The 18870-nt window shown below is 44.4% G+C and overlaps 1 protein-coding gene across 1 annotated transcript in view; it reads left to right on the top strand.

The window, feature by feature from the left end:
- The first annotated feature begins 13720 nt into the window (after window positions 1–13720).
- The window catches only part of CCNE2 (cyclin E2), a 14574-nt gene continuing 9424 nt past the window's right edge, over window positions 13721–18870 (top strand). Inside the window, exons 1-6 of the mRNA XM_007453250.1 lie at window positions 13721–13800; window positions 14733–14772; window positions 14869–14965; window positions 15053–15106; window positions 16042–16193; window positions 17460–17595. Of these exons, the coding sequence (XP_007453312.1) occupies window positions 14759–14772; window positions 14869–14965; window positions 15053–15106; window positions 16042–16193; window positions 17460–17595 (453 nt within the window). The 5' untranslated portion in view covers window positions 13721–13800; window positions 14733–14758. The remainder of the gene's footprint in view (window positions 13801–14732; window positions 14773–14868; window positions 14966–15052; window positions 15107–16041; window positions 16194–17459; window positions 17596–18870) is intronic.

The raw sequence follows: 18870 nt of genomic DNA, 5'->3' as shown, positions 1-18870 counted from the left end.
ACTCTGCAAAAGTGTGATTCTCCTTCCAACTATTCAGCTTGGACAAGTTAACAGCCTTTACCAAGTAATGAGACGTTTGGGCGTAGAAAATAACCACGACTATTTTTCAGCTGTGGTCAGTTGTTATGGCTTAATTAGGTTTTCAAACAGCATTCATGCACTCTGCAAAAGTGTGATTCAGCCATGCACTCTGCAAAAGTGTGATTCTCCTTCCAACTATTCAGCTTGGACAAGTTAACAGCCTTTACCAAGTAATGAGACGTTTGGGCGTAGAAAATAACCACGACTATTTTTCAGCTGTGGTCAGTTGTTATGGCTTAATTAGGTTTTCAAACAGCATTCATGCACTCTGCAAAAGTGTGATTCAGCTTGATCCTTTTCAGGTTCCTTTGAATCTACCCGTGACTCACTTAACATAAGGACTCCCACAGCCAATAACAGACGACCGGTTTCCATTTAACCTCTAAAGCATTGATCATTGTGCTGTATATTCAGCTGTATATTCAACAACTGTGGATTCTTTTATATGAGGCACTGTACTAGGTCCTTGCTTCTGGCATTTACAATCACATTTGAAAACTTACGTTAGTTATAAGTCATTTGCATTTCTCTATTAAGACAGTATAAGTAGATACCATTTGATTAAATGAGATATAGGAGCTCCCACGAGGGAGACATCACTTCTGACTCAAGCAACTAGGGACGAGGAGGTTGCAGCTCTGATGAGAGCCTGCTTTATCCTGGACATTTTATGTAGATTCTTCAACTTGATGTGGAATGCTTCACAAAGAACTTGGAATCTAAGACCTTGAGTGATGGGGAAGAATTAGGAAAGGCAGAAATGAAGTTTCAACTGAATACTAAATGACGGCCCAATGCTGGCCAGGCACAATGCAAGGTACCAGGCACCCAATGGTGAACAGTGTGGACCTTGTGATAAAGGGCTTTCAGTGGGCAATACAAACAAATAAACAGGCAATTACAATCACTATATGGTGTGATGTGTGTTACAATAGGTAAAAACACCAAGGTGATGGGAGAACACAGTAAGGTGTATTTGTTAGGAGTCTTTCAGCTGCACTTAATCTAAACTGTGATCGACTGGCTTATGTCACCAGGAACCTCAGGGTGGATCCAGGACTTAAACAAGGAAACTCTCTCTCTCTCTCTGTATCACCATATCCTTTAATTTTGCAGATGGTGTGTTCTTCCAGATGAATATTCTTTGACACAGTGACACCAGAGGCAAGAGGCAGGCTTCCCACCTAGCTTTAGTGGAAGGAAGTCAGGGAGGGACTCTGGCCCTACTTGGACCATTCAGCTTTCCCTGAGACTGCTGTCCAGGGAAGGGGCACCATGATTAATAAGCTGGGTTTATGCATCTAACCCTGTTGATGGGTGGTAGAGAAAGGGAGAAATACATGCTGGGTCACCAAAAACAATGGCTACCATAAAGAAGCCCCTGAAGGGAACACTGCAATTGCGGAAAACAGCTAGAACACAGAGGAAGGAACGTGCATGGTGAGTTCCTGGGATGGTGGGAGATTAGTCTGGCTGGAGCCGTGGTCACACCTAAGAGCAGGGAGAAAAACCAAGGTCAGCCTGTGGAAGGCTTCGAATGCCTGGCTAAGGACTCTAGGTCAGCCTGATGGATACGTGGTGACAACTTTGTTCAGAATCTTTCCAATTTTCCTGAAAATCACTCAGAGCAATGAGAACAAAGGTATGAAACGCCTACATGCTTACATCTTCAGTAAAACAAGGAAGTGAGAAATTTCACACACTTCATATGGTGTGTAGCATCACCCTCCCTCCCCGAACCAGCACAGGAAACCATACGTGCGGTTTAGCAGGTGCCCCAGGGAAGACCAGAAATGGCACAAGAGTCCAGAGGGTGGAGGTACAGCAATTCTCAGCAAAAATTCAACTCAGATTAATTTCCAAAATTTACAAGCAGCTCATTCAGCTCAATAACAAAAAAACAAACAACCCAATCCAAAAATGGGCAGAAGACCTAAATAGACATTTCTCCAAAGAAGATATACAGACTGCCAACAAATACATGAAAGAATGCTCAACATCATTAATCATTAGAGAAATGCAAATCAAAACTACAATGAGATATCATCTCACACCAGTCAGAATGGCCATCATCAAAAAATCTACAAACAATAAATGCTGGAGAGGGTGTGGAGAAAAGGGAACACTCTTGCACTGCTGGTGGGAATGTGAATTGGTTCAGCCACTATGGAGAACAGTATGGACGTTCCTTAAAAAACTACAAATAGAACTACCAAATCACCCAGCAATCCCACTACTGGGCATATACTCTGAGAAAACCAAAATTCAAAAAGAGTCATGTACCAAAATATTCATTGCAGCTCTATTTACAATAGCCCAGAGATGGAAACAACCTAAGTGCCCATCATCGGATGAATGGATAAAGAAGATGTGGCACATATATACAATGGAATATTACTCAGCCATAAAAAGAAACAAAATTGAGCTATTTGAAATGAGGTGGATAGACCTAGAGTCTGTCATACAGAGTGAAGTAAGTCAGAAAGAGAAAGACAAATACCATATGCTAACACATATATATGGAATTTAAGGAAAAAAATGTCATGAAGAACCTAGGGGTAAGACAGGAATAAAGACACAGACCTACTGGAGAACGGACTTGAGGATATGGGGAGGGGGAAGGGTGAGCTGTGACAGGGCGAGAGAGAGGCATGGACATATATACACTAACAAACGTAAGGTAGATAGCTAGTGGGAAGCAGCCGCATGGCACAGGAATGTCGGCTCGGTACTTTGTGACCGCCTGGAGGGGTGGGATAGGGAGGGTGGGAGGGAGGGAGACACAAGAGGGAAGAGTTATGGGAACATATGTATATGTATAACTGATTCACTTTGTTATAAAGCAGAAACTAACACACCATTGTAAAGCAATTATACCCCAATAAAGATGTTAAAAAAAAAAATTCAACTCAGGAGAGTGCTCAGCCTGGGTGGGAATAGATGTGAGCAGGATTAAGAAGGAAGAGGGCAGGAATACTGGGAGAGGAAGAAATTAATCCATAAGTGCCTGGAGGACCCACGGGTGCAGCTTAGGAAAAAGAGAAGAGCAGACTGGCAGGAAGGGGCAGAATGCCTGGAAACCAGTGGCTGGGGGAGGAACCAGGGGAGCTCCAGACTAGTTGTAGGAGCTCAGCTGAGCCAGGTTAGAATCCTAAACTGAGAGGAGGTCCCATTACAGGTAGGTGCCATAAAGTAAAGTACCCATCCCCATACCGACAGAAGGAAGCCTTGAGCTGAGAAATGAGGAAAGCTCCCTTGTTCCTATCATGGGATTCTCTTGCCAATAGTTGTTTTAGAAAAATCCAACTCATTCCAAAATGATAAAAACTTATAACTCGGGCTTCCCTGGTGGCGCAGTGGTCGAGAGTCCGCCTGCCGATGCAGGGGACACGGGTTCGTGCCCCGGTCCGGGAAGATCCCACATGCCACCGAGCGGCTGGGCCCGTGAGCCATGGCCGCTGACCCTGCGCGTCCGGAGCCTGTGCTCCGCAACGGGAGAGGCCACAACAGCAAGAGGCCCGCGTACAGCAAAAAAACACACACACACAAAAAAAAAACTTATAACTCAACATCCAATCAAAGGTATTGTAAGAAAAACATCCATACAAAGGTATCGTCAGAAGAAAATCTGAAAAGGGGTAACAAAACTTCCCTGCAGACTAGGAAAACTCATCAGAGAAATGTGGCCACAAAGCAGAAGAAAATTTTAACCCAAAATCCTATTATGAATTTTCGAAAATGTAACAAGGCAGTGGCAGCTATGCAGGGAGGTAACAAAGCAGAAATAATTCAAGGAAGGGACAGTCAGGTCAAGGAACAGAAGGTGACAGACAAGAGGAGGACAGGGAACAGAAATGGGCAGATTGACTAAATAAGTGTAAGAAAAATAAATACAAAACATTTCAGATACAAAAACCAAATTACAAGAAACACAAGAGAGAGGAGACATCACTCTAAGGGACACCATGGAAGATAAAAAGAATAGAAATAAAAGTGAAGAAGAGAAAATGGAAATGAATAAAAATCATTAGAGAGGGAGTGATAGGGAAGACAGGCAAAGGAAATAACACAAATGTAAAGTCAGAGCTCCTGAAGAAAAAACCCCCAAACAATGGAACAGAACAGATATTTTAAAATAAACTCATTTTTAAGTAGGGTTTGGAACTGGGATTGGAGGGAGCGCTAGGTCCAGGTCACAGACCTAAATTTAGGAGCGAGGTGGGGAAGGCAGGTTTGGAAGTCATGTGCAAGGCTGCGGTAACCGGGAGCAGGTCAGGGTGCTGTCTACCCGGCCGTCCTACCTGGGGTCTCTGGGGAGCTTCCCCTGAACCGTGGCAGCCGCGTGAGTGAGACAGAGTGGGAGTGAGCAGCTCTGCTCCCACAACTGGGCTCAGCCCAGTCTCCACCACCTGCAGAAGCAGAGGGCAGGGGCAGCACCTTAGATAAGGTGAACCAAAAACTACAGAGATTAATATAAGGAACATGTATCTAGCACCCAACTTTATAAAATCTTAACCTTTTACCATATTTGCTTCAGATGTTTTTAAGGAAATACAACTTTACAGATATAGTTGAAGCCAATCATGAACCCCTCTGATCCCATTCATCTCTCCAACCCCCACCTGAGATACCACTATCCTGAAATTGATTACTTTTGCAAAGCTTGCTTTTATGCTATTACTGCATAAGTATCCATAACTATATATAATATTTCTTTCACAAGCTTTCAAATTTTATATAAAGGTATCATACTGAATGTTTTGATCTAAAATATGCCCCCCCCAAAAATTATGTTTTTGAAATTCATCCATGTTGATACATGTGGCTCTACTTGATTTTAACCATAGCACAGCATTCCATAATATGAATACACCACAATGTATTTATGCATTCTTTTGTTGATGGGCCTTTGGAAAAGGTCTGACAGTTATCTTATAAAACTAAAGCATATGCCTACCCTAATGACCCAGCAATTCCCCTCTTAGAAATGAATATGCTTGTCCACAAAAAAGAAATAAGCCAGACATAAAAGAGTGTATATGTGAGATTCCATTAATCCATATATATTTATATATATGTATATATATAAATATTCCCTAGTACAGAACTAGTAAAACCAATCTATGGTGGAAAAAATCAGAATAGTGGCTGCCTCTAGGAAGATGGAAATGGGAATTAACAGGGAAAGGAAACTTTCTGGAAGTGACAGTAATGTTCTATAATTTGTCAGGAGTTTTGGGTTACACAAGTGTATCTGTTAAGAATGTATACTTAGTGAGAGGGAGGGAGACGCAAGAGGGAAGAGATATGGGAACATATGTATCTATATATAACTGATTCATTTTGTTGTAAAGCAGAAACTAACACACCATTGTAAAGCAATTATACTCCAATAAAGATGTTAAAAAAAAAGAATGTATACTTAATATTTGTACTTTTCATTGAAATTTTACCTCAAAGGAAAAGAAAACTAAACAAATACTGAATAGAGAAAAGACAGTCTCTTCAATAAATGGTGCTGGGAAAACTGAACAGCCACATGTAAAAGAATGAAATTAGAACATTTTCTCACACTGTATACAAAAATAAACTCAAAATAGACTAAAGACCTAAATGTAAGACCTGAAACCGTAAAACTCCTAGAACAGAACATAGGCAGAACACTCTTTAACAATAAACTGCAGCATTTTTTTTTGATCTCTCTCTTAAGGCAAAAAAAAAAAAAAAAAAAAAGCAAAAATAAACAAAAGAGACCTAATTAAGCTTAAAAGCTTTTTGCACAGCAAAGGAAACCATCAACAAAATGAAAAGACAACCTACTGAATGGGAGAAAATAGTTGCAAATGATGTGACCGATAAGCAGTTAATATCCAAAATATATAAATAGCTCTTACAACTCAATATCAAAAAAAAAATTTTTTTAAATGGGCAGAAGACTGAAGACACTTTTCCAAAGAAGATAGACAGATGGCCAACAGGCACATGAAAAGATGTTCAACATCGCTAACCATCAGAGAAATGCAAATCAAAATCACAATGAGATATCAACTCACACCTGTCAGAATAGCTGTCATCAAAAAGTCTACAAATAACAATTGTTGGTGAGGATGTGGAGAAAAGGGAACCCTCCTACACTGTTGGTGGGAATGTAAACTGGTGCAGCCACTATGGAAAACAGCATGGAGTTTCCTTAAAAAACTGAAAATAGAACTACCATATGATCTGGCAATTCCACTGCTGGGTACATACCCAAAGAAAATGAAAACACTAATTCAAAAAGGTACATGCAACCCAACGTTCATAGCAGCGTTATTTACAATAGCCAAGATATGGAAGCAACCTAAGCGCCCATCAACAGATGAATGGATGAAGATGTGTATATATATACACAGTGGAATACTACTCAGCCATAAAAATGAATGAAATTGTGCCATTTGCAACAATGTGGATAGACCTAGAGGGTATTATGCTTAGAGAAATAAGTCAGAGAAAGACAAATACTGTATTTTATCACTTATATGTGGAATCTAAAAAATAAAACAAATGAATATAACAAGACAGAAATGGACTCACAGATACAGAGAACAAATTAGTAGTTACCTGTGGGGAGAGGGAAGAGGAGAGGAAACTACTATGTATGAAATCAATAAACACAGGGATATATTGTACAGTACAGGGAATATAACCAAGACTTTATAATAACTTTAAATAAGCTATACAAATATTGACTCACTATGTTGTATACCTGAAACTAATATTAGAAATCAACTCTACTTCAATTAAAAAAAAAAAAAACAAATATTTAAGTCTGTTAATGGGTAAGTGTATTGATAACCCCAACTTTTTTTTTTTTTTTTTTGGAAATGCATCAAAAAATAAAATGGAATGATGGCTGGAAGAGGGATGGATAGATGGAGAGATCAAGCATAGCAAAATGTTGATGAAATTTAGGTAGTGAGTATATGGGCGCCCATGATAAAATCCTTTCAATTTTACTGAACATTTAAAATTTTTATAATAAAAATTTCCCCCTACATTTTTACATTTAACTTGTCAAAAACCAACTCTTGACTTCACCCTGCCCTAAAGCCACTTTTCCCTTCATGTTCCCCATTCCAATAAGTGACAAACGTTCATCTAGGTGACCACGGAGACCACGCCCTGTTCCAAGCTACCACAGTCTTCCACCTGGACCGACTGGTCTACTAAGTGGTCTCCGTGCTTCTACCATCCCCGTTAGAATTTATTCTCCATACAGCAGTCACGCTGATCATTTTCAAACGCTTCCTCCTGCTGCCTCTTCTCCCACTCTGTCCCTTGCACACTCCATTCCAGCCATCCTGACCTCCTTGTTGTCCATTGACTATGCCAAGCTTCCCCTGCTTGGAATGTTCTTCCTCTGCATCCGCACGGCTTGTTCTCTCACTGCACAGCCTCTCTGCTCAGCTGTCACACGAGAGAGGTCCCTGAACATCCATCTAATATAGTACTTTGCATCACTTCCCTTACGCTGCCTGTATTTTCCCTCTGAGTTCTTATTACTATCTGTTTTCTATGCCCCGCCCCCCCATACTAGAATTAAGCTCCGAAGGGACAGGAATTTCTGTTTACCTTATTACATATTATGTCCTAGTGTTTGCTGAATTAATGAATGCACTAGGTAAAATAGCACCTCCTCTTCGAGTCCATCCCATATCCCTCCCTATCCCGTACAGCTTAAGTAGTCCCCTCTCTCCTGTTAGAATATTTTACCTTTTCCATAGTGCTCATTGACAGTTATTTGTTACACATCTGTTCTCCGTCCCCGACACCAATAGAATGTAAGCTCTTGTGGACTGTCCACGCCCTGCAGTTAACGACAGCAGCGCCTGGCCCAGAGCAGGCTGAGCCAACCAGCGCCCCCCTGCCTGTTTCAACCTCCACTCGGAGCTTCTGGATTTCCAACACTGCCGTTTATCCCTGTTCTTTCTTCGCACGATGGACTATCATGAACCCCTGGGGGGGCTGGACCAATCGTCTTTAGGGTGCCCTCTAGCGCTCACACCCTACGATGCCTTCCTTCTCAAGGGCCTCCCTCTGAGATGGCGGTCAAGGGCAGCTGCCGCAGAGACAGCGCTCTCGGCCTAGTCTCCGGGGCGCTTCTGCAGCCTCCGAGGCCGGGAACAGTTCCGCCTCTAGAGGGCAGAGCTCAGCCGCGGCCCTGCTGGCCCGCCAAGGTGCCAGCCGCAAAGCTCTTTCAAGGGAGCGGTTACTGGAGTCTAGTTAGGAGGGCCGCCCCCAGTGAGCACACCTCTACTGCCCCCGCCATTCGTCCCACAAAGGGCGCTGTGGTCAGCCAGGCCCCAGGCCCGGCGTGACGGTCCCAGCGACGGAGGCGGCCGCTGCCCCCAGGAGCTCCCAGCAGCCTGGGAAGGGCAGTGGTGGCGGCAAGGAGAGGAGCGCGTTGGAAAAGGTGTAGAGAAGAGCCCTCCCTCGTGCAGGGCAGGACAGCTTCTACAGAAGGCATATTTGCGTATTAACAGATACCTGGGAGTTAGCTAGGGAAGACAGTGGAGGTGGAGAGGAGAGGTACAGGTGCAAAGGCCAGAAGTGAGAAGGCAGGGATGTGCAGAACAGCACCCAGGTGGACTTCCTGGGTTCGAGAGGCTCTGTGTGTTAAGTTAGGGTCTTTGGCCTTTAACCCAAAGTGATCCATAACAGACCAGTGGCTGCGTGGGCAGATCTGTGCTTTAGAAAGAGAGCTTGGGAGATACACTGTAAGGCAGAACTGAAGGGGTAACACACGTCAGGAAAACCAGTTAGGAGATTACTGCACTAGTTGAGAGAATGGAGTCCTGAACTAAGGCAGAGGAAAAAAAGAGAATTTGGGAATGATGTGATGGTAACTGGAGGCAGCACAGCGAGGGTGGGGTGGGGGGCTGGAGCCAGACTCTACTATGGGACTCGGGCAAATTACGTTTGTGCCTTGGCTTCCTCATCTGTAAAGTGGGAGTGACAGTAACAGTACCTGGCTCACAGTGGTGGATGATTACAGGAGTCAATACAATGTAAAAGCTCAGAGTACAGCTTCACAACATCTTACTCAGGAAGTGCTAACTGTAATTATGGAGCTCAGAAAAAAGAAGAAAGGAATGCCTAAGATGACTCCCAGCACTCTGGTTTGGAAACTAGGTCTGCAGTTCTCAAAGTGTGTTCCATGGATGTCTGGGAGTCTCAAAGACCCTTTCAGGGGGATCAAAAGGTCACAACTATTTTCACAATAAAATTAAGACATTTGTGTTTTTCACTGTGTTAATGTTTGCTCTGATGACGAAAGTGCAATGGTATTTAAAATGGTTGGTGCCCTAGCACAAATCAAGGCAGCGGCACCAAACTACACTAGGAGTCATTGTACCACCACTTGCCATGTAAATCATGAAGCCAGTTTACTGAAAAATGTCCTTGATGAGGCAATAAAAGGAACAGTCTGATGGGCAATCCAGTATTAAAATTTGGAAGGATTTTTCTCCTGTAGTTGTGTTTTGTCTAATAGGGATAATAAGCAAGTCTAATCAAATGGGGGGAAAAGTTTTACTCCTCTCCTATTACGTGAGAAATGCTGATTATCATTTAGCCACATTCATTTTTAACTTCAAATGGGCCTATAACAATAAACAGGCATTACCCTGACCAAAGGTAGGACAACTTGAGCAACAAGATATAAATAAATCATTGAATGACTTAATAAATGGGGGAGAAGAGACAAATCTCACACACAGAAGAATTCCAAATAAATTATGTAGATATTTCACCCTAAAGGAGGGTGAACATAACATTCCACTCATTAGGAGTGGGCTGCACACAGTGACTTCCTTCCAAAGAGTAGGTATGGTATGGAAAGGGTAGGGGATGGGGGGCAACTTTACAATGGAGAAGCCTGACAAACACTACCAGGTGATCAAGGTCAACGTCAGCAGCCATAAACCATGATGATCGCATGTACCTTTGATATGATGTGATGAAAATGACACTTTACCTCTGTGATCTTCTTCCTCCAAACCCATAACCATCTAACCATGAGAAAGTCTAACCATGAGAAAAACTTCGGATAAATTCCCCTAGAAAGGTATCCTACAAAATATTAATATTTGACCAGTACTCCTCAAAACTGTCAATATCATCAAAAACAAGGAGAGTCTGAGTGAGAAACTGTCACAGCCAAGAGGAACCTTAAGGAGACATGACTTCTACATGTGGTATCTGTAACCTGCCGCAGTAAAAAGACATTAGGGTAAAACTAAGGAAATCTGAATGATATATGGACTTTAATAATTATTATTAGCTTTGCATTATAATAATAATATAACGCATTGACATTGGTTCATATGGTAACAAACACATCCCACTAATATGAGATGTCAATAATGGGGAAACTGTGCGTGGTGGGGAAGGGTAGAGGACTATGTAGAAGCGCTGTTCTACCTGCTCAACTTTTCTGTAAATCTAAAACTTTTCTAAAAAACAGTTTATTAATTTTAAAAATCCTAATATTAATTGGGAATAATTTTCATCCATCACTCTAACCTTACAGAATTAAAGTTCTATAATGGGATATCCTATCCATAATTCAATTCAGTATTTACCAAGGTCCTATTATGTATGCATGCCTCTGAACTGGTGGGTACTGGCTATTAAAAAAATGAACAAAACAAGGTCCAAGGCCTAGTTGGAGATAAAAGACATTTTATTTGGTAATTATTGTCCTGGGAGGTGAGCATGACTGAAAAGCACAGAGAAAGAGGTCTGGGAAGGCTTCACAGAGGAGGTATGGCACAGAAAAGGTGCAGAAACAAGAAATAACTGGGCTGGGCCTGATTTATTTTTTTAAAAATCTGTCCTTCTAAGAATCTTTTTTTTTTTTTTTCTTTTTCCTGAAAATGAAAGCACTGTAGAGGCCAATACTTTATTTACCATGGTGTTTTAACTTTGCATCTTCAATGGAGAAAGTATACTTTAGAAAATGCCAAAGTTTCTAAAATTATTACAAGTATAAAGGGATTTCATACATTTCAAAGTCAGTGAATTTTAAAACTGGGATGAGTAGAAGAGGGAGCTAAAAATGAACATATACAAATATGAAACAAAGACAACATATTGAAAGATGATACCTAAAATAGGTACCCAGAAGGACAACTACAAGAACAAAACTCTGGGAAACAGCAATTTCATAATTCAGCTTCCTGTTTTATTCAGAATCCTTAAAACTACTTCTTAATTTCTATGGGTATAAATTAGTAAGGGGGGTGGATAAAAGAGTGAAGATAGCACTTGGCATCTGCTCTATGACAGGCACACATGCAAGAGAGGGTCTCTATACACAGTATAAAATTTAATCTTTGAAACAACCCTTGAAACGAGTGTCTTATCTTTTCTAGAGGAAACGCATGCTCAGAGGGATCCAATAACTTACAGCCAGAGCAAGATGGGAAGTTCCCTCCATCTGAAAGGTAAGCACATGTTCTTTTTAGTCCCAGTTGACCAGTGACCAGGTACCTGTAATACGGCAGAATTCACTCTGTCCGTTCCCACACAAAGCAGTCTTAGGATTGTTTTTAATTTCTCCTTTACTAGGATTGCACCCTGTTCATTTCATAGTCAACAGCATTGTCCAAAGAACACTTCTAATCACGGTGTCTCAGTTACAAGTAATCTACTAGTTGGCCCAGTGATGGGCATCAACACTGTAAGCTTGGTTTTCGGTTTGACTACCAAATTCATTCATGGAGGCCACCAGTTTTGCTTATGTTCAGGTCACCCGCGCTTGCTGGAAAGCCTCCCATTTCTTATTATCACGCTGTTAGCTCTCTAAGCTTTATACCGGAACAGCACGGCGTTTTGAGGTGACTACAAAAAAGAGCCAATTCAACCCTCCGAGAAAGCCGTCAAAGCATCATAAATAGTATGCCGTTTCTTGGGACTGACAAGATTCTGGGTTTTTTCTGATTCCATGTCACCTTGAGCAAGACTCTTATTTCCACATGCGTAAATTTGGGAGAAAAACAATTACTTTGCCGGCGCCTCGAGACTGTGGAGGGAAAATCTTGAAAGAGGACTTTGCCCAAAGAGCACTCGTTATTTCTAGGCTCTAATCCCCGCACGGGCGGCGCGACACAAAAGCGCAGGGCGGGGACCCCGGGACGGTCCCCCCGCCGCCTCCTGGTGCATCTCGGGAAGGGCTCCCTCCTGGGCCGCAACGCCGGGTCGGCGCAGGCGGCCCGGTCTCCCCGGCCTCTCCCAGCGGCTCACTCGAGTCAGGGCAGAGAGACAAACACGGCCTGCCCGCTTCCGGCCCGAGCTGCCGCGGGTTCAAGGAAGCCTTCGCAAGGCTCCTCCGCCCCGGGGGTCTTTGTTCCCGCCGACGTCCCCCAGCCCCACTGCTCCCGCCGCAAACCCAGTTTGCGGAGTATCAACGGCATGGAGATGTCCAACCTCGGTGCGCACTGGAGCGGGGCGTTAGTAGAGGCAGCGAGGGAACCCAAATTTTGGATACGGGGGAAGAGGAGGGAAACGCGTCGGACCGCCTCCTCCCATTACAGCTCGGAGGCGGTCGGCTCCCTCCCGCGCTGAAGGCTCGCGCGGGCTCTGCAGGGCGCGCTGGCGGCGGCGGGGCGGGATCCGAGCCTGCACGTGGTGGAACCGTTCTCCCCGCCCGGCGTGACCCCCCGTAGAGCCACTGTTCTCTTGCGGAAGGGGCAGTGCCACCCTCGGCCCCGCTCCGGAGAGGTGTTTACCCTTGGGGGCCCCAGAATTGGAGGTTGAGAGGAGAGAGGCAGCGCGCGGCTTGGCGCGAGCGTTTCCTGCGCTGGAACTGCCGAGTGGGAAGCCGCCAGGCAGTGGCAGGGCGGCGGTGTGCGGATGACCCACCCACGGGGAGGATAACCGGCTCGGCGGAGAAGAGAGCGGGAAAACAGGGTTAATACGTACCTCGGTCGGCGGGCTGGAGCAAAGTGCACGACAGGCATCCCTGAGCATGGCTGCCCTGGGGTGCCACAGCCGGCTGCCGGTGGTCCCAGGGGACTAGGTGGCGCGCGGGAACACACGTGGCCAGCCGCGCTCCCGGCTGTGTTTACGTTCTGCAGCCGCTCCACGTTGTGCTGCAGTCCTCGCCTCCCATTGGCCAGCTCGCCAGCCAACGCTGCGCTCCTCCCGCAGGGGCGGTGGTCCCCGAGTCTCTTCAGAAAACCCGGGCTCTTGGAGGCCTAGGCGGGACAGCCAGGGTGCGCCAAGGCATGGCCACTTCCTAGCCACGCTATGCTCGCCCGAGCCGCCTCCACTTGGCCGTACGCCGGGGCCGGGCCGCGGCCTGACACCCCCGGCGTCCGAGAGTTGAAAGAGGGAGGGGACAGAAACGTACTGGCGGGAGATGAAGCCGAGGGGCGGGGAGCCAGGCTGCGGAGGAGGAGCCTCTGAGAGACTCCCTCCCGCCGCACAGGCAGGTGAAGTTCAGGTGACCGCGGACCGAGGGCTTAGGCGAGCCGGCTCTGCAGCCCCTCGAGGTGGGCGGGCGCGGACTCACGGCAGGGCGCGCCGCGCGGGCCTGCGGAGTGGCGCGCGGGGGAGGGGAGCGCACTGTCCGGAGGTGTCAGTCTGAGGCGCATGCGTGCGGGGCGGGCCTGGCCCGGCCTATATATTGGGTTGGCGCCGGCGCCAGCTGAGAGCCGAGCGGTAGCGGGTCTGGCGGTGAGGAGGTGCTTGGGCGTAGGGCGGGATGCGGGAGGAGAGAAAGCCCCCGCCTCAGGGCCGATCCATCCCGCGGGCGGGAGCCTAGGGGAGGAAAAGTGGGAGGGCTGAGAACTAGGCATCTGGGGGCGATGGGTCCCCGCGTTCCGTCCCTGTCAGGACCCTTGGCAGGGGGCCTGGGAGGCGGCGGTGGATGGAGGGCTGCCCCTAAGTGGGAGGCCACGGAAAAGCCCCTCATTCTAGGGGCTTCTCTCTGTCATCCCCATTTGGGGAGCTATCCCGCAGGAGAGAGGTCTGGGTCTCCTTCACGGGGAGAAAAGTTCCCCCACAAGCCCAGTTTTCCCCTTTATTAATTGAACTCCCTTTCCTTCACTCCCATCCCCCATCTGTAGTCGGGGTCCCGGTGCCCCTCCAAGCGATGGGCAGGGTCCGGTGGGGCTGGGAAGGAGGGAAAGGAGACTGAAGGACGTGACACAAGTTCCCTCCGCCCCCTGCTTCCCCGCCACCGCCGCTCTCCAAATTGGCGCGGAACCGGCTTCTCCACAGTGTTTCGCCTCCACAACCCCCTCTCCCCGCGGCTCGGGCAGGATGGGAGGGGGGAAGTAGGGGCGCTGCCCAAGCCCCACTCGGGCTGTCCGGGGGAGAGACTGCAGGACGCAGAAGAGACCCATCTGCCTCCCTGCGCTTTCCGGGCGCTGAGGGTGGTTTGCAAATTTCTGAAGACGCTCTCATCCGGGCTGTTCATTTCGTTGAGGAAATGCAGGCATGTGTCCAAAAGCATGAGTCCGAAATCATGCACTAATATACTGCAGAAGTCATCGTGGTAAGACGGCTCAGGTCATCTCCTGAGGGACTTAGTTATAACCTCTGAATGGCACTTGGAGAGTATGGATGACAATGTATTTGACTCTGGTTTTTCCTCTCGCCTCCAGAGGTTTCATACACCTGAAAGAAGAGAATGTCAAGACGCAGGTAACGTTATTTGTCTTGGAGATATGTTTCAGAGTTGGCTGCTGCCTTTGAAATGCGTCACTTACTAATTAAACTTCCTTTTTAAAAACTCTATAGTAGCCGTTTACAAGCTAAACAGCAGCCCCAGCCCAGTCAGACGGATTCCCCACAAGAAACCCAGATAATTCAGGCCAAGAAGAGAAAAACGGCCCAGGTGAGTTAAGGGGGGGAAGAGAGAGAGGAGAAAGAGAAAATTCCTTGCAGGGACCTTAGTTTAACAATGGCCTTTTCTATTTTCCAGGATGTCAAAAAGAGAAAAGAGAAGGTCATCAAGAAACATCAGTATGAGATTAGGGTAATGCAGAACTGGGCTAGGTTTGGGGGAAACAAATGCAGGACAAAAAAGAATAGAATTGTGTTATTGCTTTGTGATAGGAAGGTTCCTCTGACACTTTTAATGCCCCTCGAGGGCAGCAGGAAGGCGCTTGTCTTTGGGTGGTTTTTATGTCCCTGAATCCTACAGCTACAGAGTAAGCCTTGACGCAGCTGGTTCCTCTTTGTAAATCCCTCCCTCTAGGAGCTGCCTGGTGCACCAGGGCCCGCCTAATCTGTCCAATGGACTGCTCTTTGTTCCCTCTCTGACTATAGTGGAGAGTCCTGATGGTTGCTCCTAGGGCATAAATAGGATGTGAGGTCACTGACAGACTGGCACCCAGCCCTTTGCCACCTATTCTTCCTATGTGTTGTACGGAAGACACTTTGGAAACAGTGGTTCTCTTTGAAACCAGCATTGACTGGCGAAAGGGTCCTTTAAGTATTTAAGTAATTGTTTCCACTTTTAAGGTCTTGTCTTCCTGTATTTGAAAGTAGTGGAACAGGCCTTAACGAGTGTGGGGCGGGGGTAGCTGTCTATAAAACAAGGTGCCCTGGCCACCCTTGCTAAATACAGAGGGAAAATTTTATAATCTTGAAAGTGATTCATATTTGACTACATATGTGTTTTGTTGTTGTTTCTCCTCTCCCTCAGTACCTAACGTCTTGTATTTCCAGAATTGTATTTTGTATAAAACGTCCTACCAGTTACTCTTTATGAAGACTGAAATGAGCTATATGGTTTATTTATAAAATACGTATGTCAGCTTAAATTAGTCAGCAATGTTAGCTAATGACGGTGTTTGGGGGAAAATGTAGACTGTTTAGAAGTATTAGCTTTCATTTATAAAAGATCCAAGACAAAAGCTGGTTTGTCTATTTCACAAAGATATTCTTTTTATTGTTTTTAAATGACAGAATTGTTGGCCACCTGTATTATCTGGGGGGATCAGTCCTTGCATTATCATTGAAACACCCCACAAAGAAACAGGAACAAGCGACTTCTCCAGATTTACAAATTACAGATTTAAAAATCTTTTCATTAATCCTTCACCTTTGCCTGATTTAAGGTAAGAAAAATTTCAGTAATTTAATGTCAAAGATTAAAATTTACTGATGTAAGATATGGTGCTATTTTGAGGTATTTTTTGCTTTCATTATTAGAAAAACTTGTAGAAAAACTTTTTTTTACTAGTCTTTAAGCATATATTATTTTATCTGACAGTAATGCTATTTGCGAATGACATGGGTATTTAAAACATTGATTCTATAACATTATTTTCACTTGCTTGCTGAAGACTGTAAGCCTTATCAGAAGAACTCAATCACCTTATTTATAGAGTTATTTATTTATTTATTTTTGGCTGCGTTGGGTCTTCATTGCTGCACGTGGGCTTTCTCTAGTTGCGGTGAGCGGGGGCTACTCTTCATTGCTGTGCACGGGCTTCTCATTGCGGTGGCTTCTCTTTGTTGCGGAGCATGGGCTCTAGGGCACACAGGCTCAGTAGTTGTGGCTCACGGGCTCTAGAGCACAGGCTCGGTAATTGTGGCACAAAGGCTTAGTTGCTCTGCAGCATGTGGGATCTTCCCGGACCAGGGATCCAACCCGTGTGCCCTGCATTGGCAGGTGGATTCTTAACCACTGTGCCACCAGGGAAACCCTGAATCACATTTTTAATGGATTTTAAATAATTTATCTAAATTGTTAACATGGAAGTATTTTAACATGTACAGCATTTTCATTTGATAGATCAGCTATTTTTCTTTCTTACCAAGCCTACTTATTAAGGTCTATACTTTTTCTAGTTAATGAATGACTAAGAGGTACAACTTATATAAAATGTGTAGTGTAATAATTTATATTTGGCTTTAATAAGCAAATTAATGGACTCATACATTTAAACTCACCAGTCTTCCTCTCCTCCATACTGTCCCACCTTAACCCCACTGTAATGTAGTGATGATCTACTTGGAGGTGATTGAGACTGTCTCTGCTGGGATCATATGCTTTAAATATTTACTTTTTTAGTGTTGCTCTTGAGAAAACATCGTTATCTTAAACAGGTGCCTTTGTAAATTATAAATAGATGGGGACTAGAAAGCACTCTTGAAATCTGTCAATTTAGATTCTCATAGTCCAAGTTCTTGCTGTATAATTTCATGCTAAAGAAATGGTTTCTAAAAGTAGCCATTTTTCCTAATTTACTTTAAGAGGTTGTCCTTTCAAATTCTAATTCAAAGTTGGATTTCAGTGTTTGAAAGTTGAGTTTACTCTATGTGAAACAGGTAGCTTGTATATTATGTAGGTCACACAATTATTTTGCCCCTTTCCACAGCTGGGGATGTTCACAGGATGTTTGGCTAAACATGTTAAAAAAAGAGACCAGATATGTTCATGACAAACATTTTGAAGTTCTGCATTCTGAATTGGAACCACAGATGAGGTCAATACTTCTAGACTGGCTTTTAGAGGTATGTTCCAGCAATACAAATTTCCTTTTTTGTCTGTATGATGGAAAAATATTTAGACATAAATATGCTTTCCATGTGCCTTCATGGTATATTACCTATTGCCAGGAGCCATTCTGGGGGGCTACTCACTGTAGTTGAGGATACCAAAATGGAAAATGACTGTCTGCTTGGTAAGAGTAAAATCATGAGGACACAGCCACTAGGTCCCATACAACCCAAACCCAATTCAGAAACTGTGGTATCTGAGTATCGCTGTGTACTAGGCACTGTGCCTGGTGCCAAGGATACTCAAGATGAAGAGAATTTGACAAGGTTTTGAATTCTGCTATGCAATGTTAAGAACGAGGACTAGGCTTCAGGACCCTCAGAAGTCCTTTTCTTCATCACCAAAATCAAATTATGATTTGGAATCCTAATTTCTATATCCTAAATGATAAGGAGGCTTTGAATATACAGTAGCCCTAAGCTCTCGAGGCTCCATGTAGCTTGCTTTTGTTATATCCCTCTATTCCTTTCAGAAATGAGCCATACCATTAATCTAAAGGAATAATAATGATCCAGAAGTCCCTAAATATCTGTGCCCTCTCTTGTTTAGGCCCATTCCCTTTCTCTGGGTAATAATTCTGAAAGAATCTCTAAAATTATTGAAATGATTATTTATATTGATAACAAACTAATTTTACCCCAACCCCTGGATATTTGCTCTGTAGTTTCCCTGTCTTTAATATAGATAGAGACAATGAACTCTAAGGGGGAACTACCAAAGGCTTTTTGGTGGAGAAACACACAGCAGAATAGATCTCAGAAGCTATCAGAAAAGTTCGTTAAGACTGCAAAATGTTGTCCTTTTGAGTCAGGTCATCTTATTCCTTATTCTGACTAGAAGGGAAGATTATGTTTCAATCGTGTGTACAAGAATGTAGTTGGATTTTGACTTTTCTGAATATCTAATGATCATAGATGCAACTTAAGCACAATTATGTTGATGTTATTTTATTTTCCCTTTTTATGTTACATTGATTTTTATTCAGTGGTTGTCTATCAAGTTTATCCCTATTTTCCCTTAAATATGTGATTATATATACAAAACCAAATATAATAAATCAAATCCAGCAGAGCATTAAACTCTTTGTCTTAGTATTTCTTTCAATCTAGGAATGCAAAAATGGTCCAACATTTGAAAATCTATTAATAGGGCTTCCCTGGTGGCGCAGTGGTTGAGAGTCTGCCTGCCAATGCAGGGGACACGGGTTCGTGCCCCGGTCCGGGAAGATC

Source organism: Lipotes vexillifer, unplaced genomic scaffold (genome assembly GCF_000442215.2).
Source record: "Lipotes vexillifer unplaced genomic scaffold, Lipotes_vexillifer_v1.1 scaffold1038, whole genome shotgun sequence".
Lineage (NCBI taxonomy): Eukaryota > Metazoa > Chordata > Mammalia > Artiodactyla > Lipotidae > Lipotes > Lipotes vexillifer.
The sequence above is the reverse complement of the archived record's forward strand: the minus strand, read 5'-3'. Positions and strand labels throughout refer to the sequence as shown.